The sequence below is a fragment of the Populus nigra genome, chromosome 4, assembly GCF_951802175.1.
Source record: "Populus nigra chromosome 4, ddPopNigr1.1, whole genome shotgun sequence".
Classification (NCBI taxonomy): domain Eukaryota; kingdom Viridiplantae; phylum Streptophyta; class Magnoliopsida; order Malpighiales; family Salicaceae; genus Populus; species Populus nigra.
Genome location: NC_084855.1, coordinates 2,307,909 through 2,334,842, shown reverse-complemented (window position 1 = coordinate 2,334,842; position 26,934 = coordinate 2,307,909). Strand labels below are relative to the sequence as shown.

Sequence of the window (26,934 nt, the reverse complement as noted above, 5' to 3'; positions counted from 1 at the left end):
ATATATATATATAATTTAATTTCAAAAACTATCCAAAATAAAATAAATAACAATCAAGAAAATAAAAACCAAACTTCAAATAAAAAAATTAGATGAAGAATGAAATTATAAAAAAATTATTAAACTAATTTAAATAAAAAAAATAACAATTAGAAAAGTTGGGACCAAATCCTATGGGAAAAGAATCCTATTGTGAAATGTTACAAGGATAGTCACGAAAACTGATATAACAAAAAAAAAAAAAAAAAAAAGAAGGAATCAATCACTGCCACGTTGCTGGGAATGAAGTCACTTGTGCCGATAGCCCACGCCATTGCAAATTAGAAAACACCAAGAAGCAGGTTTTTACCCACCCTGAGTCACCACACCCGCCGTCTAAAGATGGTAGAGTGATTCACTTGTCGGTGCTTTCATAAACACATCATTAATTTTTTTTATTTGTTTATTAATTAAATAACCAAATTGCTTATGATACCAACTTTATAATTACAAAAAAAAATATAAAAATATCAACATGCTCCAAAAGCTGGCCTTTTTTATTTCAATGGCAATAAAATAGTTACATTGTGCATGTCAAATTTTTTTTTGAAAAAGCCTAATTTTATTGTGCAAATAATTATAAAAGGACTAAGATGTCCCAAACAATTATAAAATGATAAATAAAACTATTTTACCGCTAAAAAAGAATACTGTGTGATTTTTTTAAGAACAAATCAGTTAATTCACTATTGTAATCTACATTAAATCAAGGCTAATATACATGGTTTCTCCACACAGTTTAGGTTTTGAAATACTGTAACCGAGTTTAAGCCCATTAATATTAAATCAATCACCCTTAAACCCCTTATAAGCACAATAGAACCGTAGTAAAACCCCTGAATCCTAATCACACCCCGACCAGAAGAACTATCTCCCCAACAGAGCAGCCATTTCAGAGGGGGAGAGAGTTCATCATCTTCGTCGTCGTCAACAAATCAAGCAAGCTTCCCTTCATCAGTCCCAAAAATCATCTCTCTTTAGATTCCATGGCTCAGCTCAATCTCCACCCTTCATCTCTGATATTTAATCCCAAAACCCTCTTTAATTCCAGGGGTTTTGCTGGACTGTTTCGGACTGTTTTGGGTGATTTAAAATATAGTAATAAATACTTTTTAAAATATATTTTATTTATAAAAAATTATTTTTAATATCAATATATCAAAATCATCTAAAAATATTAACTTAAAGTAAATAAAAATATAAAATAAAATTTAAATTTAAATTTTTTAAAAATAATTTTAAAATAAAAAACAACCCAAATTCATGCTATAGGACAAGGGAGTGTCTGTTGACCTGACAACGGGCCTTGTTTAGGGTGGGTGTACGGTCCAGGAGGTTTTGCTGGACTGCTTTTGATTTTTGCTACTAATTTCATTTGGGATAATTACACCCACAGTCCCTCTCTGATGGGAGTTCAATTAATTAGGTGCTTCCACTATTAATTTTTCTAATTCGATCCCTCCATTATTCATTGTGCTTGCTACGAGAACCCTCACTCCACGACAGCATGCATCTACAATGATTTGTTGTCACACGATACGTGCACATTTAAGATAAAAAAAACTAGAAATTAAAATATTTTCTTGTAATTTATTGCATTTAATGGCTACAAAATAAGAAGATTATTTCAAAATTATTGATTTATTTAATTTAAATATTTAATGGCTACAAAATGAGAAAATCTTTTCAAAAGTATGGAACACTATGAGAAAAAAAGGTCAATTTTATTCCTTCTAACATTTTTTTCTATTTACCCCATGCTTGTAACTTCCATTCAAGTCATGCCTGTTGGTCTTGTGTTCCATGTTTTATCAACTTCATCGGTAGAAGTGCTCCAAGTTTTTGAGTGAACGATGGCATGCTATGCTTGCTATTTAAGGAAATTCTATTTATTCATACAAGCAATATTTTGCACTAATTCATATATATATATATATATATATATATATACAAAAATGTAATTTTTATTCAAACAAGCAATTTCCATCTCGATGACATTGCATCGACAGCATACATCCTGGGATTCCCGGAAGAATCTTCGTCTTAAATTAAATCTAAAACCTGCTAATTTAAGGGAGCCGACTCGACCATCCCTTTCCAAATTGTAATGTACAGTTTTATAAGACCTGTATCGATGGTCGATTCAAGTCATTCACGGGTCCAAAACCTAGACCGTGCTGATTGCATGGAAAAATCCAAAGGTTTTTTTTCCCCTTCAAAACAATGTAGTTTTGAGAGTTTAAAAATAAAAATTTGGGATGATCCGAATCGACCTGAACCTAAACTTTAGACCTAATCAATTCTGGATCGGGTTTTATAATTGTGATTTATCGGATCCAAGTCTGATGCCGCGCGGGCCTGCTGATGATATGGGTGCCGGCGCCGGCGCTGGTCCTGCTTCTCCTTTTGGTTGATGATTTCCCGTAACTAAAACCGTGTCCTGAAATTAACAGCAAGCCAATTAATACTCGTTCAAGAAACTTTATTCACCTGTGTGCATGAATATATATAATTTCCGGATCGAAAACCTGTATGCAGTTAGCTGGTGTGCTATGAGATATCTTCACATATAGTTCATGCATTTACATACAACAACTCACTCCAAAATATGTGTGGAATCACCATGCCCTCCATGACATGAGGTCTCCTTAGCATCCTCCATTTTATCTCCCAAGGAATTTGGCATGCTTTCCATGCTCTCCTTCGATCGCATAGGAGGCAGCCTGGTTCGTGTTATCAGAGATGGTTTCTCCTTGGTCCTCTGTACTCAACACAGTGCGGAATGTTGATAGAAGCTGCAGCACCAATGAAAGCACCAGAACAAATGCTGTCTTCGCCATTTTCTTTTCTTCTCTAACAACTGATAAATGTAAACTTTTGAAACAATTGTAGTTTCGTTTAGTTATTTATAGTGTTCTGGGGACATATCGTGGCCTTAATCATTACCATCAGAAAATATTTTTCCCAAGTGCGTCCATGTCGCACAAATTTAAGATATTTATGCTTCATTTTCTTTCTTTAGTGGGTTTAAATTTGTCCTGCAATTATAGTTCATAAAAACTTGAGATTAAATTTGACCTTCCTAAAACGAAAACAAAAACTGTCCTACTAGTGAATTGGATTGAAACAAGGCAGATGTTGCTTTACATGGGTGCCTCCAGATCAGGCAACTAGGCAAACAGGGATCGTACAAATTCAAAACTTTTTGGAGTAGGATTAAATGGTCTGCAGAAAAGCTGGATGTCTAATTTCATTGTTGCTACATTAAAGTAATATAGATAACGATCTCGTTTATAAATGATAAGTCTTTTTATTATTTTTTTTGTGCTGTGAGGTTATGCATAGCTCAAAATCAAATAATAGATGAGTTCAGCTGATGCATTTACGAGAGAGAAAAAAGTTATTTTCAGCACTCTTTTAATAAAACAAAGACGTTAGTGCTTTGCAACTCTATTGTTGATTGGGAAGGAGCAAACATATATATATAGAACACACGATTTTTTTATATAATTAACAGTGGAAAACACCATTAGAATAGATACATCACACACACCAGCTTAAAAAGTTTGAATCGCACATGGCTTGTTCATGTTGCGTTCATTATTACTACAGTAATTAACGCTAGACAGAACCAAGCCAGCAACTAGATTCACTTTTTTTTTTTAATACTTGTCTTGCATGCATGTTGTTTCTACAGATCTGGACTCTATGGTGCTTCACTTCATTGCAGCTTTAAGTTCCTCGCAAGCCTGTCCAAAAAAATTAAAACGAACAGCATTAGTGATGTCTAATTATATTTAATTCCCTATTTAGACTGCTTAATTTTAATTAATCAACCGCTGCAGGTTCTCAACAATCACATTATCCTTGAAATTATAATTTTTACAGTACTCGGGGGTCTTGTTATATTTATTTTTTATAACAGATAGCCGATTTTGGCCACATTGGGTATCCTGCATGAAATTTTTGACACAAGAACCTGTGTCGTGAGCAGGGTCCGGGGATTAACGAGTTGGGTCACGGAGGAAAGTGAGATTTGATTAAAAAAACTCGTGTTTTCTTGTGTAACAAAATAATAATTTATTATCAGAATTAGAAGCACCGGCTAATTTTTTATAATAATTTATGCCCAGTTCCAAATCATAGGACCATGTGCGAGTGATCTAAAACAAGAAGGATTAGATTTCATGGGCCTTTTTTCCCCTTAGGAAGTTGAATAGATGATGGATAGACCATAGCTAGCCTATATACATATAAATTAATATAAAAGGACTATATATCGGGGGTACAAAGGGTCGGTGTTGTGTTTACCCTAACGCCACTGGAAAAGAGAAAGGCAAGTACATAATGAAAATATAATACATGATGCTTGGCCAGCATATATATACGTACCCTCAAAATCAGCAGTTAATGAAAGCTGTGACGTTTCTTGTTGCATTATACACAATCCAAGGAAGTTTTGCTGGGGTGATTTGAAATCAGAAAAAAATATATATCTTCTTTTCTCTATATACAGTGGGCAGCTGGCCATATACGTGCAAGGTAAAGAGAAAAGGTGGACAATAGAGACTCTTTTATCTTGAGAGCGGAGAGTCCATAGCACGCATACATACAATAATAATATTGCAAATTCAATGGCAATATATAATGGGCAGGGCAGGAATGTAATGCCTGGAGAGATTTTAGGATTTAGAGCTTAGCTAGTTTGTGCCTGCTCATGCCCTTTCAACTTCGAAGGATAGTGAATGACAATGTGAATATTCATCTCTTGAACATGTGTAATTAAGATGCATGATATTGTGGTAGTGACCAAAAAGTGTTCACTAAGATGGGAATTAGACGAGAATAAAAGAGTATTGCATGCAAGGATATTGAAGATAAATTGAGAAGATTAATTTTCATGTAGTTTTTATCCAGTAAATAATTATGAGTATATATATCATGGTTACCATAAACGTTCATTACCTTTGCTCTTCAACAAGTCCTCTACCATTGCTGCCAGAGGGCTTGTAATTCGGCAGAGGGGCTTGGCCGGATTCTATGTACACGAGATCTTCCACGAGACGATCATAGTGCCTCTTAACTTCTTCAGGAGACTTGCCACCCACGGCCTTGGCCACATTTTGCCAGCGGTCTGGGGTGTCTTTGTCGTATACAGCCAGGGCCTTCTCGAATAGCTTATTTTGTTTGGCTGTCCAAGAGGAGCAGGAGCCATTTGAAGATGTGAAATAAGACATTTCCCCTATGCGGAAAGGTGTAATTAATGGTAAGTGAGTAGTGGAGGAGGTGGCTTTATCAACTGAAGAGGGGGGGGGGGGGGGGGGGGATAAGGTACTGGACGGTGGTTAGAAAGGAAACGCGTTGAGTGTTAAGTTGAGAGTCTCCAAAAGTAAAAAAAGAAGACACTAAAAGGAAAGAAACTTTGAGAGAAAAAGAAAGTGAAGATCACCACTGCATGCCTCAGTCAAAGGAGAAGACTGGAGTCAAGAGATGGTATGGACAAGAGATTTCCATGCTTGCTCCTTATAAGCAGGAGAAAATGGTGGGGTTGTGCAAGTTGGCGAATATATTTTCCCACCCTCACGGGGGTGTAACAAGATGTGATTCTCCTACTTAAGCAAAGGTAAAGAGGACGAAATGAAAGGAGAATCAGTGTCAAGTTTATCAAGTCTTTTTCTTTCTCTTTTATAATATCATCAGCAAGTGGATTTCGTCGAGAATTTTTACCAGCTGAGTGGGGATTAGATCCCATCCCCAATCTTGAGTCTACTCATTAACATAATATAGATTCGCTTACAACATGAGCCTCCATTCCACCTTTTCTACAGACCTCCATCGAACACACAGTAACCAGATGTTCTGCCCCACCTTTTTAGTGGTTGGATTTTCTTGCCTTGCTTGTTAATTTGAGCAACTTGTCACAATTATACCCTTTTTTTGTAATTGTTTATTGACCACTCTTTTCTTCTTCCGATTCTGATCTTGCAAATATTTCTTACAATATTGGAAATACCAAAAAGATAAAAAGAGAAGGCGAATAAAGCATTATTCATTTCCTAGTCTTACATAGCACTGCTAGAACAAAACATTTGTATAACCATGTATCGTTTTACTTTTACATATGACAAGATTTTGCTTTTCAAAATTATTTTCTATTTTTAGTTTTGGAATTCAAATAGAAAACCTCGAGATAGAATAAGTCTTCTGTTTATTATTATTAGAAAATAATATAAATCATATCCTGAGACCTCACCTAATAGCTTAAGCTTTTGGATTGAGATGGTTCTTTGACATGTTAGAGAATAATATAAATCATATCCTGGGACATTTACCTAACAGCTTAAGCTTTTAAGTGAGATGGTTCTTTGACATGGTATCAGAGCCTTGATGACCAAGTGGTCACGAGTTCGAATCTCACCATCCTCATTTATTTGATAAAAATTAAGCATAAGGTAAAGTGGACCTGTGCAAGTTTCAAGCCCAAAGGGCTTTCACTTGAGGGGGTGTGTTAGAAAATAATATAAATCATATCCTGAGACCTTTACCTAACAGCTTAAGCTTTTGGGTTGAGATGTCTATTAGGTGAGGTCCCAGGATATGATTTATATTATTCTCTAACAATTATCTTAGACAATCTGCTACACTACCAGAATTTTATAATTTATTGATGGAATATTCTGTAGATAGTTAAGAATTTATTTTGTCGGCAAAATTTTTATTGACAGGCTCGTAGGTCAGAAAAACTTTCCTTGATGATTCTTGTTTTATTTATAATTTTGTTAATAAAATAATTACTATAGATTGCAGATGAAATAAGCACGCCACAAAAAAAAATTATCTACTCTATTTTATTGGTATTTTTCTCGATAAATATAACATATCACCGATAAAAACTACCTCGATAAATATAATATATCATTAATAAAAAAATATTATTTATAATTTTATCGGTGAGTTTTGTAATATTATTAATATAATTAAATAATTTATGATTAAACATAGTAATGATATTTTCAATAATTTTTTTTAATTCAATAGCCTGGAGGTAAGTATTTTCTTAAAAAAAATCTAATAAACTGAGTAGTGTAGTTATTATCGGGAAGTTTATCTTAGAATCCGGTACGTCACTGATGTTGGAACTTGGAAAAGATATGTTATCACCTTCTACTTCTGCCTTCTGAGCAACATTCCAAAGGTTTCTTGCCAGGTTGTTTGCTAAGGCGTGCGGTGATGGTATTTACTTGTGTCGATGAATCAGCAGAATCACTAGGTGTTGCACTTCGGGAAGATACAGTGTCAGAAAACTAAAGTTTAGTCGGGAGTGGTAAATATGTTTTTACTGTTCTTTGGCAGCCAAACGCTCTCCTCACAACAAGACAAACGTGTTTGCCACGAGCTAGTGTCCTTAGGTGTGGTCCCGGCTGTTAACCATATGGTGGCCTTGTCCTAAGTTTCAACGCCATTTTATGGATCGAATAACGACACGAGCGACGATGGCCTGTTCTTGATACTCTTACTTGGTATTGGGATGGTGTGTTAGCGTCGGGTAATCAATCCAGTGGACCTGTTGGGCCTTTGTGTTGTTGGATTCGGAAAACGACTTCGTTGCTCGAGTTAATGATCTGCTCCACGCATGGATTCTTTTGCATTTTGTTAAGCAAATCTATTACAAATCAGGTCCTCAATGTATTCAAGAATCCTCAATAGGAGCCTTTTCTCAGCAAATGTGCCCTAGCTTTTTTCTCAATTTTTAATGGAATTATCAAATTGAGGACTCTTGGATGCACTAGTGTCCCGACTGATACATACTATAGGTTTGGGACATAAACGAGAAGAAGATTATAAATCGGGGACTAATCTGGTTTTATCCCTTTAAATTTGAAGGTGATTTGTTATCGATCAACAGCCCATTTCCAAGTTAAATTTTAAAGGGCTCGTCGACTTTCGTTTGTAAACACGACACGAGCCCAAAATCAAAAGCATGAAAATGATATTTTTAATTTGAAAATACGGATGCAGCTACAACAAGGTAAGTTCGAGAGGGAATATGCTAGGAGCTAGTGTGGGGTTAGACATGTATGGAAACTAGCTCTCACTCAAATGCTCAGGAAGGGCCCGAATAAATAAATAGACCCGGGTGGCCAGGTAAATGCGCAAGGAATCTCGATAAAATACACCACAATACTTAGAATCCTTATCATGCTCTCGCAAGTCTACCTCAGTGAAAGCTACATCAATGGGTTCCTTCTCTCTTTCCGCGGTGGAGTCCATTTCCCTGTGTTTCGCAGCCCTTTTCCCATGATTGGAGCATTCATCTATTTACCTTACCTGGGATATAACATTTGGGTCCCCGTGGCTCTTAAGCTTTGGTTTTCTACGGCTTGGAAGAGCACAGCCCCCCTCCTTCCCTCTTAGTTTATGGTCCACGCATGATCTGATAGTAAAAGCAGGAGGGCCACCATTGAGGGAATCTTTGAAAAATGGGGAAATATGTTCTAGAGAGAAAGATTTTTTATCATTGAATCTACTTCAATAAAGCAGTGAAAAGATGTCTTACTGATGGAATGTTCGAAAAGATAAGAGGTAGGTGCTTGAGGTTCATGGAACGACCAATGGGATCAATCGATGGCTCAATCTTTCGCTTGAGGATGATATATTCTCTTTTCTTAGCACGCTGGACATGAATTCAAATCAAAAGCATTCAGCTGATGACCTAGCTCTGATTTTATTCCAAGATAACAGATATGCTGCTGCACTTTATCTGAAAGAGGGAAGCACAGATCAAGTTAATTAGCCTAGTGTTCAAAAGCAGGAGCATATATTTACTGCTTGATTTATCCTGCTAAAGCATATGAAAGCAATGGAGGTGTTTCTCTCTCTCTCTCTCTCTCTCACCAAACCCTCTGTTTGCCATCCCAGAAAAATAATGTTGAGATTTCTGTTTCTATAGAAAAATAGAAAAATAGGTTGGAATTATGGTAGTGACGATGGTTTAAATTAATTTTTATTTAGAAAGGTATTAAAATAATTTTTTTTATTTTAAAAAAATTATTTTTAATATTAATATATTAGAATAATCTAAAAATAAAAAAAATAAAAATTTTAAAAAAAATAACTTACTTCCCAAACAAACAAATCCGGACTACTTTCTATTTTTAGCGTTGCTTCATAATCACTGTAACTGTAAAAGAATAATATATTATATACTGAGAATTTACCTCGCTTGGGGAGCTACAAATTTTAGGGATATAATTGGTAAAATTTAAGTTTTGGCTCTTTCGAGAAAAACAAGTCTAATCTTGCCGCTGAAAAAATCTCCCACAACTAACTATTTAATATGACATTAAAGTTTTAGTTTAATATTATGTGCTAGCTTATACAAATTTAAAATTTTAAAAAAATTTAAAGGAATTTATTAAAAAATAATATAAATTATATTTTAAAATTTATTATGGTTTTTCTGCAGTAATTTCAATACCTCTAACGTGTACCAAACTCACATTCTATTATTCTATGTATCAAATAAATATAAATAAAATAACTTCGTGTTTATGGATTCAAACATATCAATTATTTCTTTTTATCATGATCTGAAAGTGATTGAAATATTAAATATAAAAAGGAAATATTTCATAAAATTTCTCTCGAATACAATTTCTTCCGATCTTTTTTTTTAATTCCTGAGATAATTATCTTTATTAAAATCAAGTGCTTGTTTAACAACTGAAATATATGATAATTTTTTTGGCGACTGTAAATTTAACAAGGCTGAATTTATGCGTGGGCTAAGCTACAGTTTGTGGGCCCATTCACTGTTGATCTTTATTTTCTGGACCTGTCCAGTTTAGAGGAGGGGCTTTATTCAGAATTATTTTATATTAAAAATTAAGAATTAATTTTTTTTTTGGGCTTAACTTGGTTTTGGTTTGGTTAGTTTTTTTTTTAGTTTGATTTTTAATTTTTTTAATTGGGTTTTTTGATTTCGAGCTTATAAAATTAAACCAAACCAAATATTTTTTTAAAATATTATAATCGATTTAATTCATTTTTTTCATGGTTTGGTTTTTTTCAGTTTTTTTTCTTGGTTTTTTGGTTTTTTGGTTTTTTTACTCACCCCTACTAGAAACCATGACAAACTCATTCGTAGCCTCAAAAATCAAACTCAACTCAAAACCAAAAATCAATCCAAGTTTAGATTTGTTTTTTTACAAGCTTATAAGGTGCAAAAACACCTAATATGAACTATTCACGTCAAATAAAATAATTTGACACAAAAATCTCTTATTTTGGTAGCCTAAATTGGTGTCAACGGTAAGTTTCTCTCTCTACCACTGAAATTCGACGACTCCTTTTATAACAGCCCGCCCGAACATGTTGTATATTGTCCGCTTTGGGCTTTATTGTCCTCACGGATTTGTTTCTAGTGATGCGAGCCCACTTCTGAGTCTGACGCCCTAAAACGCGTACAACATGTTAGCAACCAGCACTACTAATAAGGCCAACTACCAAACCCTCATCCGTTGATGTGGGATATTACACCTTCCTCTCTCCTTTCTTAATCAGGGATAAAAAAATAATAAAAATAAATTTTTATATTAAAATGAAATTGAAACAATTTCAAAAGACCACAATTATATAATTTACATGATTATTTAAGTTAGAGGACCAAAATAAATGTTTTTAAAACTTATGATATATGATCTATGTTTATCGTGTGTTTTTTATTTTTATTTTTCATCTTTAAATCTCACTCTTTCCGTAATAATTTAAAATTAATTGTTTATTGAATAGAACTTGATTGATCAAAAACAAAGTTTTAGGATAAAACTAAAAAAATAAAAAAAAACACAGTTGCAAATATACAATGAAAATCGAACGTGCGTTTTTCAGTTTCAGATATTTGAGGTTATTCTCGCCAATTTGATATCTCTGCTTTGGTTTCGTGGCAATTTTGCATCTGGGTTTTGAGTTTTGTACATATATGCATACCGGAAGCATGAATTTGAAGCATTTAGTTAATAGGCAAGTAGTTGTCAACATGTCAAGATTTAATGGAACAGTACGAATTCGTAGATATTTTTCTACCATCAGAGCTTCAATCCACCCCTCAAGCAGCAGCCGTGAATGCGTGCTTCTTTATAATGTTGGTAACTCGAAGCCCATTTTGTTTTTTTAATAGATATATGCACTCTAGCGGAGAAACAAAGTTATTGAATCGGGTTTTAATCCGAAACCCAGTAGTAATGATTCTGAGGAGGAGGAAGAAACCATGAATGATTTCTTGACGCGTTTTGTGTGGATAATGCCGGGGGGTTGGGAAAGGGTGGTCTTGAACATGTGCTTGGTCCTGTGGTGGCTATTCAGTGGGGATTTGTGGAAAACAGAGTGGGAAGTGAGCAATGCCGTGTTGAAGGATATGGAAAAGGAAAGGAAGGAGAAAATGATGGGTTTTTTGCAATGCGAGGAGGTGCAGGAAATGCGTACGTTTTCTGGTGAGATTGGAATCCGAGGGGACATGCCGAGGGAGTTTAGGTTCAAATGGGCTTGCGAGAAGATGGAAGAGAGAGGCTTTTACGAGAGATTGACCCGCGTCAGAGAAGAAGAGAAAGCAGCAGAAGAGGGCAGGAATTCCGTGACCCGGGGTGAGGAGAAACCTAAGGTCGTGACTCTTCCTATGAGACATGGGAAGATGAAGCACAAGATTTATGGCCTTGATCTTTCTGATCCTGAGTGGGCTGAAGTAGCTTATAGAATCCATGAGTCAGAAGAGCGTGATTGGCCCGAGGAACCCAAGCCAATATCTGGGAAATGCAAACTGGTTACCGGTTACCGAGAAAATTCTAGCACTAAAAGAGGAGGATGAACCTTCACCACTGATAGTTCAATGGGTAGAGCTTCGACAGCCTAGCAGGATTGATTGGTTAACTTTGCTGGATAAGTTGAAAGAAGAGAAAACTCATTTATACCTTAAGGTACAGTGCTCATTATATTTTTGCTGCTACCATTGTCAGTTACACAACTAGTTCATTTACGACATTGTGTATGATTAACAAGATTAGTTGTCGATTTATCTATTCCAGGCTAACATCCGTGACTACACCATGATTATCGATGCCAAAGCTAAAGAGAACCGCATAGAAGACGCTGAAAGAATTATTATGAAGATGAAAGAAAATGGTATTCTACCAGATATTTTGACCACCACTGTTTTGGTACACATGTACAGCAATGCAGGAAATTTTGACCGTTCCAGAGAAGCATTGGAAAGCTTGAGGAGCTATGGTTTCCAACCAGACACAAACATCTACAATTCAATGATCATGGCATATGTAAATGCTGGTCAACCTAAGCTGAGTGAATCATCGATGAGGGAGATGGAGGCAAGAGATATCATGCCTACAAAGGAGATCTACATGGCTTTTCTTCCGTCATTTTCGGAACATGGAGATGTTGGTTGAGCTGGGCGAATTGCCAGTACAATGCAGTTCGCAGGATTCCAGCCCAGCTTGGAGTCTTGTGCATTGCTTGTTGAGGCATATGGGCATGCTGGTGATCCTGATCAGGCAAGGAATAACTGACTATATGATAAAGCTTGGACACAAGAATGATTGCAGCTTATGAGAAAAAGAATCCGTTGGATAAGGCTCTAAATCTTTTGGCTTTGAGCCTGGACTTGCTACTTGCACTGTCCTTGTCGATTGCTTGATTACAGCTGGTTGATGAGGTTGAGAAGCTATTGGATAGATTTCTGTGCAGGATGAGGCTTCTCCTCTCAAGATTCAAGTTAGTCTTTGTGCTATGTATGCATGAGCTAGGGTCGAGGAGAAGGCTCTTCAAGCTCTGGGGGTTCTGGAAGGTAAGGAGGACTGGGGGCGCATGATTTCAGAGGGTTGTTGGTGGGCTTATTATCGCTGGTGGGTTTGTGCAGGAGGCTTGAAGGGTATATGGGTTGGTGGAGGCCCAGAGCTTTGCTTCAGAGCATCTGAAGGTTGCTCTGATGGCATTTCCAGCTTTTCCCCGCAAGAGACCATCGTTATAGTTTGCAGTCTCGATTCTCGAGCTTTTGGCACACTAGTGATAATCAAGAGGATATATGAAAGTCGAACACTGCCTGACAAGCAGGATGGAGCGTCCTTTCAACCATATTCCATGAATTTTGCTTTTATTCATGTGCCCATGTTGGTGTTATTCAGGAAACCGAATCATGATAAAGTGGCCCTTGGTAATAATTAATTGAAAGAAGCAGGTTGGTTCATTTTGTATTAGCTAAACGGTTGCTTTACATGCGCTATGATATTTCTCTGTCAGATGCTGGATTGCCTTGCGCTCTAACACATTATTATCCACACAAGACTGGAGGCATACCCATAGACATCTTCGTACCCTATGTTTTTCTTTGACTGATCTTACGAGTTGAGGTTATGCTCACACAGCAATCATGCACACGCGCAATCCCACCATTCATGCCTGACAGTTTCTGGATCCAAGTTTTTCTTTTCTTCAATGTGAGATTTAAAGAGATCTTGATGCGAGAAGATTCTGAAGACATGTTATCCCTACAAGCAGGAAGCTTTCATACATTGATATTGTTAGATTCTATTAGAATTCTCCTTTAATGAACTCGTTCAGCCGCTTCAATTCTCTACCCTGCTGCTCTACCACAGCTCGAACCACATCTACCATGTAAACCATCCCAGCTATCTTTCCATCTATGACAGGAACATGTCGAATGTGATTGTCTCAAATCAAGATTTTAATTTCCTTTCATCACGACATCATCAAATTCAATAAAAACTCTAATTTATTTTACATGTAATCTGAAAACATGTATTCTTCGCATCATAAATACCTGTCATTAGCTTCATTGCTTGTAGAATGTTTGTGTCAGATGCCACAGTTATTAACTTGTTCTGTCAAGCATTGAAATTAAAACATCTTTAGATAGGAGAATTGTTACTCTATAGCCCCCATACAAAAATAGTTCAAGAAATAACCTCATCTGTCATAATTTCCCCAACTCTTGTGTACTTAGATGATCTCCCTTGTGCTATTATCTTCCTCAGATAGTCTGCTCAAGCATCCGTTCCACCACCATTAACAGAAATTAGATTAATATCTACTTCATCATATTGTGTAGTTCAGTAAAAAAATTTCTTTAGTTTCCAATGTTATTTTGAAAATCTTGGCAGTCCAAACATTACCTACACCATCGAAGTCAATTTAAAGTTTTTTTTCTCCCGAAGAATTAGAATTAGAGATAACCAGTTTATAGACCCACGGGTAGGATAATTCTTTTTTGAAACATAACAAAAAAATATTTAGGTTATAGAAATTTCATATTGTTATTAAACTTGTTATAGCAAGTTAATCTTCTAATCTGATTAAATAATATAGAAGTTTGAAATTACCTAGTTGGCTTATTAAATCCAAAATCAACTTAGCTATTTAATAAAACAAGTTTGAGAATGAAATGGAGAAAAATAATGAAATTAACAGTGAAAAAATCTCTCGACCTGAGTTTTAATCTAGATTAGGTTTAAAGTAAAACCACGAGGGAGTTGCGTCCGGATTATTGTTAAAAAAAATTCAAGGATGAAATTTTAAAAAAATAATGAAATTAAAAGAAAAAAAATCGTTCATTGTGCATCACAGTGAAGCTCGGTGATGTTTACCAAGTCTTTTCAATGTCAAGTTTATTTCTCGTTGTTGTCTTTCATTACAACAAGGATAGAGGATGAATGCCTGACTGACAGAGTAATTCAATCAATGTAAAGTAGGCTTATTCAGAAATCAGGTACCTCTCTCTGTGATAATTCCTGCGATAAGCTCTCGTTCTCCTAAGACTACCAGTGACCCAATATTATTCTGCGCCATCTGCAAAATTAGATCTTATAGCAGTAATGTTTGTGTACTATACAGAGAAACTTCATTCTTCAGGAGAACTGTTTCAGCTTTATTTCATTATAAACCTACATTCTTCACAGCATCATAAACGGTGTCAGTGGTGCGGCACCAGAGCCAAGAGCCAACCTTTTCTTCTCCCTTCGTCACCAGTACATCTGCCACTGTTAAATTCTCTAGTCCTTTCTCTCCCACTGGAGGAGAGGAGGTCACACATCCAGAATGTGATAATATCTTTCTCCTCTCAATTATGTCTCTTAGATGAGGATGCCTTAGAATTGCCACTCTGAGGGTTTCCTGGCAAGATCTTACTCCCTGGACAAGTCCTTGCATTTCAACACTGTTCGCTGAAAAATTAAAGTTCAAAGTATTGTCCACTGCAAGAATGTGGCTGACAGGATTTGTGATTGCCTAAATGAAGGTTTGAAATAAAATTTGTTAAACTAAACTAAAATGAGAATTATCTTACCTATGAGGAAGATTAGAGAGCTTGAAACGATTAGGCGATCTTGTAACTGTGAAGTTATGAGATGGATGCAACCCATAAATAGCATTTTTCAAGGAGAAGATTGAAACGATTAGGCGATCTTGTAACTGTGAAGTTATGAGATGGATGCAACCCATAAATAGCATTTTTCAAGGAGAAGACAGAAGAATGTCTACCTTGCAAAGTTCTTTTCTTGAATGATAGGATGAAGGAAGAAAGAATATTTGTCCGATCTTTTTTCTTGTTTTGTAGGTTGCTTCTCTGGTAGGCATGGGACAATGGTAGTATTGGCAGCTAGCAAAACAAGAGGTTGCATGCAATGCTTAAACCTTTTTGCCATGCTGAATTACGTGCTTACGACAAAATAGTCATCGTTGCAGTATTGGTATCTTTATCGTAGAGTCAAGGAATTTCTGTTTCTTTTATTCTAGATTAAAACTGAAATCGATCACCGGCAATCTATAGTCTGAGATAACACATGTATCATGTGGATGGAGTTATAGCTATGCCCTACAAACAGAGATTTTGCAAAGCATATACTTAGAATGCCTTTAGGAGAAAAGTACCCTGGTTTCTCAGCGAAGGAGACAACACAGTGACAACTTAAAAACTTAAAGCAGAACGAGAGAGAAATACAAAACTTGAAGATGACAAATTGAGATGCTAGACCTGAGAGAGAAGGAAGATGCTAGACCTGAGAGAGAAGGAAGATCTGTCTAAAGAATCCCGAATTTCTCTCGTGTAAAGGCTAGCCTTTAGAGAGTAAAGGAGGCAAAAGGAGAGTGAATTTGAAGACGGAAATAGAAAGGTCTCAAAACCTTTCCAAGGTATCAAATAAAAACTTATTAATATTAATACCGCATTTCTCTACAAAGAATTAAGCATCAACGCAGCCAACCTACATCTATATCCTTCGTTATACTTTTCATTTTCTTTAATCAAATCATCTATGGCAGACCAGAGGCCATTCCGCTTTCGGCTCCCTTGGTTATCAGCACCTGTTGCTGCTCTACGTCCTACAGCTGAACCCCAACCTCCTCGTCCTAGAGTTGAAATTCGAGCACCAGCACGGCCAATCACCACCATCCCCATTCAACGGCCACCTTTCCGACCTGCTGGGATAACCCCAGCAACGACTCCTACTACTCAGACTACAGAACAGGAACAAACTGAACCTCAGCCAGTGCCACCACCTCGTGCAGCCATTGAGTCCCAAGTCAATGCCCAACCAGTATCACAATCTCGAGAAACACGGGCTGCCTCTGTGCCACCATCACCATCTCGTGAAACTCCACAATCAAGAGCTGCATCTGTGCCCCCATCACCCTCTCGTGCGAAAATTCAATCCCAAGCCGCCCCTCAAACCCAGTCACCATCTCGAGCAACTCCACAATCAAGAGCTGCATCTGTGGCTCCTTCTCCTTCTCGCACCACTTCCCAGCCCCAATCAGCAGCAGCAGTGACGGTCCCCCAAACTCAATCCCCGTCTCGTTTGGCCACTCAAGTTCCAGGTAGAAAATCTCCACAGCTCTCTTCTCCATCTAAGACAGCTACCCAAGTGCAGCCAACAGTTTCTCAGTCCCCATCAAAGAAATTACAACTAGCAACACAAGAGATCTCTCAGCCTCCTCCCAAGTCTACCCAATCCGACACTCAACAGGAAGAAACAAAACCAACACCTGCAGCAGAGCCTGTACAAGCATCAGATGCTGTGACAGCACCAACACCAACTCCTGAGCCAGCACTTGAGACGCCTGCATCATTACAAAAATCAGATTCCAGGACCATAGGTGCTGATCATCCTATGCATCTTTCACAACCAGTGAAAAAGGAAGATATTTTTGAAAGAAAGAAGACAACGACCATTAGCCCTAATGGGGAAACTATCAAAACAGCAAGAACCCGGTCTGCCTTTGGCGAATCTCATCAAAAAACATCCATGTCCAACGGAGAAAAAGTTCCCCTGCAAAAAGAAATCAGGGAAGATATTTCCAAGTTTGTTCATAACCTGGGAATGGAGCACATGGAGCATCCCATAGGAGAAAAGCCTGTCAGCGTTGTTACTCTAGCAGGTGAAAACAGAGGAGCTACCATGTATGGGGGCTCTGAATCATCAAGAAAGGATGGGTCAGTCCACATTCATCGTGGTTATAAGATCAATCCAGATGAGAGCAGCGAAGCTACTACTGATGGAGAAGGAAGCTCGAGGGGTAGAAGCTCCAAAGATCTGCTGACAAAAGAAGATCCGGCAAGGAAGGCATATATTAACAGTAACACACAAAGTGTCAACAACTCGATATTGTTTGAAACTTCAGTAAGCGAAAGAAGCCCTGGTGTACAGCTGAGTCTCTCTTATAACGATGAAGAACCCAGCAAGAACAGCAGTAAACCAGTGCGTCTGGAGACTCGCAAGGCTGAATTCCAAGTCACCCCTGCTGAGAAGCTTAGTTATGAGCCGAAGGTAAGAAGACGATGCCTAAGAGGGCTTTTCTTGGAATCAAGCGACTCCGACCCTGATAATCCAGAAAAGCCTCGAAGACATGGCTGTCGCTATAGTTGTGGGCAGAAGAGAGAAGACAAGGACATAGGGGTTCTCTGACCTGGTAAACGATGACTTCGATACGATTATCTGCCAACAAAAGCATGCAATATGTACATGACAATAACGATATTTTACAAATGTGATAATAAGGATGCAAGATCATCCAGAAAGTAATGTTTGTGTATAATACTTTTGCATCATATGTTAATGAAATGTTTCGTTCACTGTAATTCGCAACTTAACATCAAGATTCAGTATACAAACTTTCCAATAAACAAAGAAAAAAATTTAGAAGTTCGTAGAATATGTGAAATAAAATTCCATAAGTGAAGAAGTCACAAACTTGGGGTAGCTGCTGCAGAACTACCTGTCTGCGGATAAACAAATGTTGCAACTTACATAGAGACCACGAAGGCCGCTGCTGTTTACATAAAATTAATGCTGATGATAAAGTGCAAATCCTAGATGCTTCTTTTAAAGGGAATATATACAACAAAATTTTCAGGGAAGGATAATGTGAATATGGCACAAGATGGCAAAAGAAAATGATCATTCACAAGCTGGTTTAGTGTCAAAGCTACTCAAGCAGATTGCAAAAGCTTGGAAGGCAGAGAGGGGGTATCGATAGTCCATGGTGAAGATATCTTTCCCAATCTTTCCAAACTGCAGAATGACTTTTTCTTGCTCTTCTACTGGAACATTTTGGCAAGGCTCCACAGCAGCCACCAGCTGGAAATTCTTCACAGAGGCCACTGTAACACGCCCTTTGAAATTTAGACACCAACACTGCAACTGCTCATGCCATCTAGGAGCTTTATTTTTCAAAATCAGGGGATCATTTTTGCTGCAAAGTGAATCAGATGACTCAGCAAGGCTATTCGAGCTGAAATCAATAGGTGGTTGCTTTAGTTTTGAAGCAGACAATGGAGAAGATTGCTCATTGCTAGGATTATTGAATTCCGATGGAGTAGGAGCTATTCCCCCTTCTTGAATAGCAGAAATAGGGATCGAGTGAATGGTGCAATGCATTCTCCTTGGACCTCTGGTACGAAGGACATTAAGCTCATAAGAAACGGTGGCCACATTATAATTTCTAGCAGCAACCCCTGGAGACACTTGGATGGAACGAACTTTACGCTGCGGCTTACAATTGGATTTCATTGCAGGACATGGAGTCTGACCGTCGTAAATGGTGAATTTGGTTCCCAGGAAATTAGACCTGTTCAGAATTTCCCAATCAATTCCACAAAAGAAGAACGAGGTGGTGCAAAGACAAGAAAACCAAAAGGATAAACCATACCTCAGTTTTCCAACATAGGTATTGCTGGTTTGACAGAAATCACTTCCAGCAAATGATATCCGAAAATCTGTGCTTGTAGCCTTCCTAATCTTCTTTGCTGCTAATAACACTTTATTCATATCACCAGACAAAGCTGAAATTTGATAAGTGACATCAAATTAGCAGTCAAAAAACACACAGTTTAGCTTACTAAGATTAAAAACACACCATCACAGTAGAACACGGCTGACTGTATAGTGAATCAAATAACTCAAAAAATAGACCCATTGCAATAACAATCTTTCTATTTCAAAAATTCAAAAAAAAACCCATTAAATTAACACAAGAAAGCATAGAGTTTTTACCAGGACTGAGACCCAGATACAAAAGATAAGTAGAAGTGGCCCTTTCCCTCTTAATAAAGCATTGAATTGGAGCATCTCTCGGCCCCGGCTGATCAAAAACCAAAAAGAACCCCCAAAATTACATTAACACCTAACAGTTCACAGAAATACAAAACAAAAAAATTAAAAAAAGGGTTCTCTTTTTTCAAGTCACCTGCTTTAGTGAGATAGGAAAAGTAATGCAACCACACTGTTCTGGGGTCTTAACAACAGTTTTAGTGATTTCTCTCCAAGACTTGCAAACAGAAGCACAAGCAACAACATCTCTTCTTCCAGGCCATGAAGTTTCACTGCCTTCAACTCTCTGAATCACATCATGTAGCAATTCAGGCGGCAAATTAGCCCACGGACTCTGTTCTTCAATCAACTCGCTAAACAACTCAGACCCACCTCCTAATTCAGGCGCAATATAAGCTCTCCCTCTTCGATTTGTTCTGTTCCTCTGTAACTTTCCCATCGAAAATGTGGTAGAAATGTCATCTCTAATCTCCTTTAACTTTCCCTTAAATGACATCTTGATCACACCCGAGATCTGATTAGCGATTTCGGTTTGGAATTAAAAGAAGGTGAGACAGGCAAATTCATGCATGTGATTACAGACAGTTAGACAAAGTCATATGAAATGACGAAATTCTGAGGAGTTGGAGATCGGGACGAGGAATCTAAGGGAAGTCTGCCAATGTCTTGGATAGAGCAAAAGCTGTCTTTATTTTCTTTTGTATACGTGGAGGAGTGACACGACGGCAGTTGTGAAGTTAGCCACCAGGACCTGAGGCGGAGGAGCTTTTTTCTGAACAGAGGGACTGGCACAGCCACACACTCCCTCACTCTGCTTTTATTTTTCTCGGATCTCGAATTCTAATCTTTCGGTCCTCTCTTTCCCTCTTATTATTGAATCGTTTTTTAATATAATCTTTTGTAGCTGCTTTTTTATTTTATTTTTATTTTTTGAGGTTTTGTCAGTTAATTTTATCGTGGAGTGTTTGTGTGTGATTTTCTTGGACGGGATACTAAATTCGTTCTGACGTGTTAGGTTTGTATTGGGTATGTTGGCTTCATTGACACGGGCCTATTACACGTGGTAGTGATCAAGCGGTCTAATAATTGCCCACAAAATCACATGAATAATGATTTGCCTTTTCTTTTATTTACTGTTATTTTAAATTGTATTTTAATTAAAAAATATTAAATTAATCTATTATTTTAATATTTTTTATAGTTTTGATATGTTGAAGTGAAAAATAAAATATTATTTTAATATAGTTTTAAATAAAAAAATATTTAAAAAATATATTTCACCATAATATTAAACACACAGAAAATATAAATTGATCATGGTAGATTAATTGGGTTTTTTTTTATAAACCGGTCATTTCTAAATTAATAAAAGTTTTGAAACAGATTTTGAATTTTATTTTTTAAATGTTAAAACTTGCAGAATGCTGTATAAGGCAAGAAAACTGTCAATAACGTTGATTGGACCAATATATGTGTCTAGAAAACTTATTTTTATATATCGATTTGAGGGGGGAGTTCATATATACAATACAAAGAAATTAAATTATAATATGCAATTAATAAAATATGTTTTATTATTTAATTAAATTACGTTAATCTCCGCATTGGAAACCCTAATTCCTTTATATTTGATAAATTAACAAGTGTCCTTTGTTCAGCATCAAACGAATTATCACCAAGGTATATTTTTGGAGTATTTTATATATATATACACACACACACACAGTGAAGCCTCGTGATTCCTTTAAAAGATCCGTGGGTTAATCAAAGAATATTATTGTTATCTTCTAGAAATTCCTAATTCTTTTTAAATATGTTTTAGAGGTTATGTTTTAAAATATTTTTTGTTTTGAAATATATTAAAATAATATATTTTTTATTTTTTTAATTTATTTTTAATGTTAGTATATAGAAACATAAAAAAAATTAAAAAATTATGAATCGGCAATTCAATTGCAACGCAAAATAATTACCTTATTTTTAACCTCTTATTATTGAATTGTCTTGAAAATCAGTGTGGAGTGTGTTTCCAAATGCTTGTCTATTTTTAATAACTCAATGCAAGGTGTTTTAAAAAAATTTTAATTTTTTAATTTTTAATATTAATACATTAAAATAATGATAAAATATTAATCTAATAATTTTTCAAATAAAAAATATTTTCAGAAATAACTACAATTACAAAAACAATCACTATATTTAAGAAGACAATGGCATTTGCTTGAAATCCTATAATTATCTTCATGTTATTGTTTTCATTACCGATAAAGTTAATATTCTATTTGATATTGTTGTTAAATTGTGTTTTTTTTTAAAAAAAATATTTTTTAAGCTTAAATTAAATTTTATTTTAATATTTTTGAAGTGTTTTAATATATTGGTATTAAAATTATATATATATATTATTTAATATATTAAAAAAATTAAAAATAAACAGATATCACATTTATAAACAGTGATCAGTGACTAAGGAAACGTTTGAGAACGCAGCTGCAGATATATTTTTAAAAAGTTTAAATTTTTTGTTATTAAAATTTAATATGGTTTGTATTTTTTGCATCGTTTTGATATGTTGATGTCAAAAATATTTTTTAAAAAATAAAAAAAAATATTAATATATATTTTAATATGAAAAATTATTTAAAAAATACCGATAATTATACTACTAAACAAGCTCTAGATTAATAGCAAGTGATCTAGGCTAGCTACTTTATCAATTTCTACGTATACATTTATTATAAACAATTCTATCTCGAGAGTTGAGAATTTCTTCTTTTTAGGGCATCTATTACGAGGTTGCGTTGGTTGAGCATTTTGTATGGCAAGATGATCTTTTCTTTTAAATATAAACAAGGGGGGCATGATCACCAAACAATTAAGAAGGTTGTATTTAAAAGTGTGATAGTAATTATAATTTAAAATTTTTTTATTTTAAAATTTTTTTTAAAAAATATTTTTGATATTAATTATCAAAATAATCTAAAAATATAAAAAAAATTATTTTTTTAAAAAATACAATATAAACCGTTTTCCCAGACACTCATAAGAGTCCAAGCAACTTTTTTTTTTTCATTGTATCTTATTATATAGTATATCTTTTCATCACATTGGTCCTAGCTATCTAGGCCGTAGGCAGCTTTTATATATATATATATATATATATATATATATATATATATATATATATATATATATATATATATATATAAACTAGCTTTTTTGTTAGCTGAAAAGTTATTGTAATTACTAGCTACTTTAAGTTCAATATTTATTCTTCCTTTTGAGCTGTCACGTAATTAGGAAATATGCTTGATTATTCGCGATTTTTTTTAGGTGATGCTGGTTTAGGACATTAATTTGTTATCTAACTTTGTTTTGGTCGATTTTTCAAACCTAATTAGGTAAAATCAATTATTTTAAAAAATTAAAACAAATATTGTTTTAAATAAAGAATATATATACAAATGTAAAGTGATACGGTGACCCAATGATATAAATTATTTTTTAGATTAGATTGTATATCAAGTCTAACAACTATGTAATATATACTATGTACTAAATATACTTGCGAGCATAAATGTGCATAATTGCATTGTTTTGGCATGCTTATCACAAAAGTCTTGCCTCGACTCTTGCAGCCATGGCTTGAATGTCAATTATGGCTTGTGTTTTCCTTTTCATTTGCTTTAGGACAGGTTTATGGCTTAGGTTGGACCATCACTTCATGCCTGCTCGACAAAATCATGTTAACGTAGTGTATGGTCCAAAAATTAAACTAGAAATAAACATTTCCTCTCAAAGGATCCATATACTTCCACCTAAGCCACCAGCACCAGAATTGCTGCCCAGCTGGACCATATATAGCAAGATCACGATCGAACTTTTTTTCTTTTTCTTTCTGCTGCAAGCTTGATCTTTGCTTCATGGGTGTGGATGCAAGGCGATAACAGCAATAATACATGCATTTCCCTCTATTATTCCATTTCTTTCAAATGAAAAGATATTCCACTAGGCATGAATCTTGACACGTGGAAACCCACTTGGAATGAGCTGAAATTGCAAGGAAAGTTAAATAATTTCACTGTGTTTTTCCCCATAAAAAAACTACAGCCTATCCGTGATAACGATGGACCTTTTGCACACATGAGTGATTTTGATATAAATATATTAGTATGTTAAAAAAATTATAGAAAGGAAATATCCAATCAGTAAATTTTTAATTAAAAATAAATAAAATGCATTGCATTATTAGGATTACAATACATAATAAGCAAATTTTTTTAAAAAAAACCTAAAATGAAAGAGTGGTGTTTAATAATGTAAAATATTGTAACTCAAGAATGATTTTCACTGTAAATTATAATAACAAAATGATGATTTTGCTCTTCTCAACAAAAACACTTTGGATAGCTATTGGGATAATACAATCTTTTTATATATTTTTTTTTAAATAAAAAGACTAAATTATCTTTTAAAACAATAAATATTAAACTAGCATCTAGGGGTTGTTTTGACTTTTTACAAAACATGGTAAAGTAACTACATCGATTACCTTTAAAATTAAAAAAAAATAACTGGTGTCCACGAGTTTTTTCATATTTCCATTTTGATTTTTCTTGTTATAATCACGTGAGCTATGAGGAATTATTATTAAAAAAAATAATATTATTTTTTTAAAAAATTGCTAGCTTATGCAATGACACTCCAATATACAGGGAGTTCCTGCAAGCATTCAAGTGATGCATAAAAGATCTTTTAGTTGCCAAACGGTGGCTTCAAGGCAACATTAGAGTTATATCAATGACACCTCCATCCCTAAACAACGCGAATTGCTAACGTGCTTTCTATATGACATCAATATTTTAATTTTTTTTTCAATCTCTCCTGCTTGATTTCTACATACATTTTAATTATTTTATAATAACCTTTTAATTTTTTTCTTCAGATTTAGTTCGTGTTTTTTTATTAATATTTATTTTATTTAAAATTATTAATAAAATTAGAATATATTTACAATCACATCCTTTTTTAATTTTTTTTATTTGCTATATTTGATCTTATTCTTTTAATTGTTATTTATTTTATTTTATATAATATTTAAAATTAATTTTTTTATGATTTAATCCTTTTTTATTTTATTTTTTTAATCAATTTTTTTTTTTTTTTACACATGTCTCGCATCTTTTTTTGTTTTTAATATTAACGTCACCCTAGCATCTGTGTTTTACACTAAAAATATTTGACCTGCCTCGAGGTTATCATAACTGTAGGTGAGGTTAACCACATAACCTTGTTTAGGTGAACTTTTGATCCTGACCCATGTGAGGTGGGGACCCACAGGCGAGTCCTTGTCAGAAAGGTTACCAGCAAGAGTCACGTACACGTGCAAACCACTCCAGTCTAATGATTTTCCTTGGTCAATTAGGCCCCAAGACAGAGAAATCTAGTCTCACTACAGTGAATGCACGGTGGGATAAGGAAAATTTTTCAACGACAATTTTTTTTTCTTTTTTTTTTTTTATATCCTTGCTATTTAATATCTTAATTTTATACACAGAAATCGAATCTGACCCTGTGTTTCTTCGTGGAGTCAATGATTGCAACGAGGAAAATAGTTTTGATCTCCGAAAAGTGAATTCTCGTTGCGATTTATTTATTTATATATATATATATATATATATATATATGGCTGTAGGCTGTAGATGCCTCTGCTAATTAATGAACAAATTATATGCTGAATGTGTTTGGTGGTGGTTATTTTTTAAATAATTTTTTATATTAAAATATATGTTAATGATGTTTTTTTTATTTTTTAAAAATTATTTTTAATATTAGTACCTCAAAATAATTCAAAACATATAAATTATATTAATTTTTTTTTAATTTTTTTTGACACATTCACTATTGTTTTGCATGATTGATTGTAAAATACTAGCAGCTTTTTGAAATAGAAAGTAAAGTTGTTTTCATTTGTTTAAAATGTTAACTAGAATTAATTAAAATAATAATATTTTTTTTTTTATAAAATTCAAATTAGTTTTTCAAATTAATCAGCTATATCAACTAAATTAACTCATAATTGATTTTTAATAACTGCGCTTGCAGGTGAAAAAAGTTATTAAATATGAAGCTTAAGTGAAAGACTAAAAGTATATTTTTAAAAAATAAGTTTTGATGGAGATGTTAAAAAGGTATTTAAATTTTTAAAAAAAATCTAAAAACTTCCTTAAATAGTTGTACTGTGAATAATCGGCTGGTGGGTAGTAAGATCACTCGCTATTGGCGTATATCTCAGACAAACCTAATTATTCTTGCCCCGTTCAATTGGACACGAAGAATACAATTTTGGTATAATTAATGCGTGGCTTAATGATTATTTTTTGTGTATATAATTAGGTTTATTCATCTGCAGAGAAATGAATCATCATCGCTTGTTGTCTGACTAGGGTATCAAAATTATAGCCACCTAAAAATAGAGGGTCCACTCACCAATGGGTGCACCTAAAGAAGACCCTCAGTACTGATCATGGCCTTTACCGTGGGAATTTTAATCATATAATTACAGACCGAAAGTCTTGTATTGATTAACTATGGTATGGCTTCTTTGTCACACAAAATATTTGCCTTTTATAAAATACAGGTGATGTTTAGGAACATGATTAAAATTGTGTTTTTTTAAAATTTATTTATTTTTATTTAATTTTTTATATATATATTTTTAGTTCGTTTTGATATGCTGGTATTAAAAATAATTTTTAAAAAATAAAAAAAAATTATTTTAATACATTAAAAAAACAATTTAAACCACAATCACTATCACACTCTTTAACACTATTAAATAACAGACACACGCCTTTAGATTTTAGCAAAGGCATTATTGAATACTCCACGCCCTTTGGCTGCTAAAACTTTTGAAGTTAAAACTCATTTGAATTTTCAAGTCGAAGTTGCATTAGATTAAGTGATTTCTGGTTCATTTTTTTTAAAAAAATTCAAGTACTTGGTAAAAAAATTATGCAGGATGTCTCATAAAATCACATATATTTTTAGTATAATTGGGCAAGCTTGCGCGCACCACGACTAATCCCACGATCCACTGAACACCCTGCAAAACCAGTGAGCATGTAAGACACCGCGGGGGTGACAGACATGCACATGAGAACTTGAACCCAGGAGCAGCAGAAGGAGAAAAGCCCCTCCTACCACCAGGTCAAGACCCTCAATGCATATCTTTAAATCTTAGAAAGAAGGGATGTGTACATGG

General features: G+C 34.7%; 4 protein-coding genes, 1 long non-coding RNA gene and 1 pseudogene across 9 annotated transcripts; 2 read left to right on the top strand and 4 right to left on the bottom strand.

The window, feature by feature from the left end:
• Window positions 1–3,520: 3,520 nt before the first annotated feature.
• LOC133691832 (protein RADIALIS-like 3) lies at window positions 3,521–5,367 on the bottom strand. The gene is made up of 2 exons (XM_062112437.1): window positions 5,005–5,367; window positions 3,521–3,788 (listed from the first exon to the last, which is right to left on the bottom strand). Exons 1-2 carry the CDS (start codon window positions 5,274–5,276, stop codon window positions 3,761–3,763), a joined length of 300 nt encoding a protein of 99 aa, XP_061968421.1. The 5' UTR covers window positions 5,277–5,367; the 3' UTR covers window positions 3,521–3,760.
• Window positions 5,368–8,009: 2,642 nt separating this feature from the next.
• Window positions 8,010–8,943, bottom strand: LOC133691057 (uncharacterized). Its single transcript, XR_009841569.1, has 2 exons — window positions 8,597–8,943; window positions 8,010–8,473 (listed from the first exon to the last, which is right to left on the bottom strand). It is a non-coding gene; the product is annotated as an uncharacterized LOC133691057 (long non-coding RNA).
• A 2,013-nt stretch (window positions 8,944–10,956) lies between these two features.
• LOC133691333 (small ribosomal subunit protein mS77 (rPPR2)-like) lies at window positions 10,957–13,304 on the top strand (annotated as a pseudogene).
• LOC133691336 (CBS domain-containing protein CBSX3, mitochondrial-like) lies at window positions 13,269–16,277 on the bottom strand. 5 transcript variants are annotated; one of them, XM_062111790.1, is made up of 6 exons: window positions 15,410–16,277; window positions 15,013–15,331; window positions 14,838–14,913; window positions 14,034–14,107; window positions 13,889–13,949; window positions 13,269–13,778 (listed from the first exon to the last, which is right to left on the bottom strand). In XM_062111790.1, exons 1-6 carry the CDS (start codon window positions 15,571–15,573, stop codon window positions 13,639–13,641), a joined length of 834 nt encoding a protein of 277 aa, XP_061967774.1. In that variant the 5' UTR covers window positions 15,574–16,277; the 3' UTR covers window positions 13,269–13,638. The 5 variants fall into 5 exon arrangements, with proteins under 5 accessions (XP_061967774.1, XP_061967775.1, XP_061967777.1 ...); XM_062111791.1 differs by having other exon boundaries at window positions 13,269–13,748; XM_062111793.1 differs by having other exon boundaries at window positions 15,013–15,317.
• Window positions 16,278–16,289: 12 nt separating this feature from the next.
• On the top strand, window positions 16,290–18,199 carry LOC133691334 (uncharacterized). The gene has a single exon (XM_062111788.1). The coding sequence runs from the start codon at window positions 16,377–16,379 to the stop codon at window positions 18,024–18,026; it is 1,650 nt and encodes a 549-aa protein (XP_061967772.1). The 5' UTR covers window positions 16,290–16,376; the 3' UTR covers window positions 18,027–18,199.
• A 65-nt stretch (window positions 18,200–18,264) lies between these two features.
• LOC133691335 (tubby-like F-box protein 5) lies at window positions 18,265–20,551 on the bottom strand. Its single transcript, XM_062111789.1, has 4 exons — window positions 19,807–20,551; window positions 19,614–19,701; window positions 19,270–19,402; window positions 18,265–19,188 (listed from the first exon to the last, which is right to left on the bottom strand). The coding sequence occupies exons 1-4, from the start codon at window positions 20,164–20,166 to the stop codon at window positions 18,519–18,521; spliced, it is 1,251 nt and encodes a 416-aa protein (XP_061967773.1). The 5' UTR covers window positions 20,167–20,551; the 3' UTR covers window positions 18,265–18,518.
• Between the last annotated feature and the right edge of the window lie 6,383 nt (window positions 20,552–26,934).

What these genes read in the sequence shown, in the direction of transcription:
- LOC133691832 (XM_062112437.1), bottom strand. Translation starts at nt 5,276, where the DNA reads ATGTCTTATTTCACATCTTCAAATGGCTCCTGCTCCTCTTGGACAGCC. An exon ending in GGACTTGTTGAAGAGCAAAG is followed by an intron (nt 3,789 to 5,004) that starts GTAATGAACGTT and finishes TTTTTTGGACAG; the next exon opens with GCTTGCGAGGAACTTAAAGC.
- LOC133691336 (XM_062111790.1), bottom strand. Translation starts at nt 15,573, where the DNA reads ATGCTATTTATGGGTTGCATCCATCTCATAACTTCACAGTTACAAGAT. An exon ending in CTCTCTAATCTTCCTCATAG is followed by an intron (nt 15,332 to 15,409) that starts GTAAGATAATTC and finishes AAATCCTGTCAG; the next exon opens with CCACATTCTTGCAGTGGACA. An exon ending in TTTATGATGCTGTGAAGAAT is followed by an intron (nt 14,914 to 15,012) that starts GTAGGTTTATAA and finishes CTAATTTTGCAG; the next exon opens with ATGGCGCAGAATAATATTGG.
- LOC133691334 (XM_062111788.1), top strand. Translation starts at nt 16,377, where the DNA reads ATGGCAGACCAGAGGCCATTCCGCTTTCGGCTCCCTTGGTTATCAGCA.
- LOC133691335 (XM_062111789.1), bottom strand. Translation starts at nt 20,166, where the DNA reads ATGTCATTTAAGGGAAAGTTAAAGGAGATTAGAGATGACATTTCTACC. An exon ending in GTATCTGGGTCTCAGTCCTG is followed by an intron (nt 19,403 to 19,613) that starts GTAAAAACTCTA and finishes ATCAAATTTCAG; the next exon opens with CTTTGTCTGGTGATATGAAT. An exon ending in ACCTATGTTGGAAAACTGAG is followed by an intron (nt 19,189 to 19,269) that starts GTATGGTTTATC and finishes AATTCTGAACAG; the next exon opens with GTCTAATTTCCTGGGAACCA.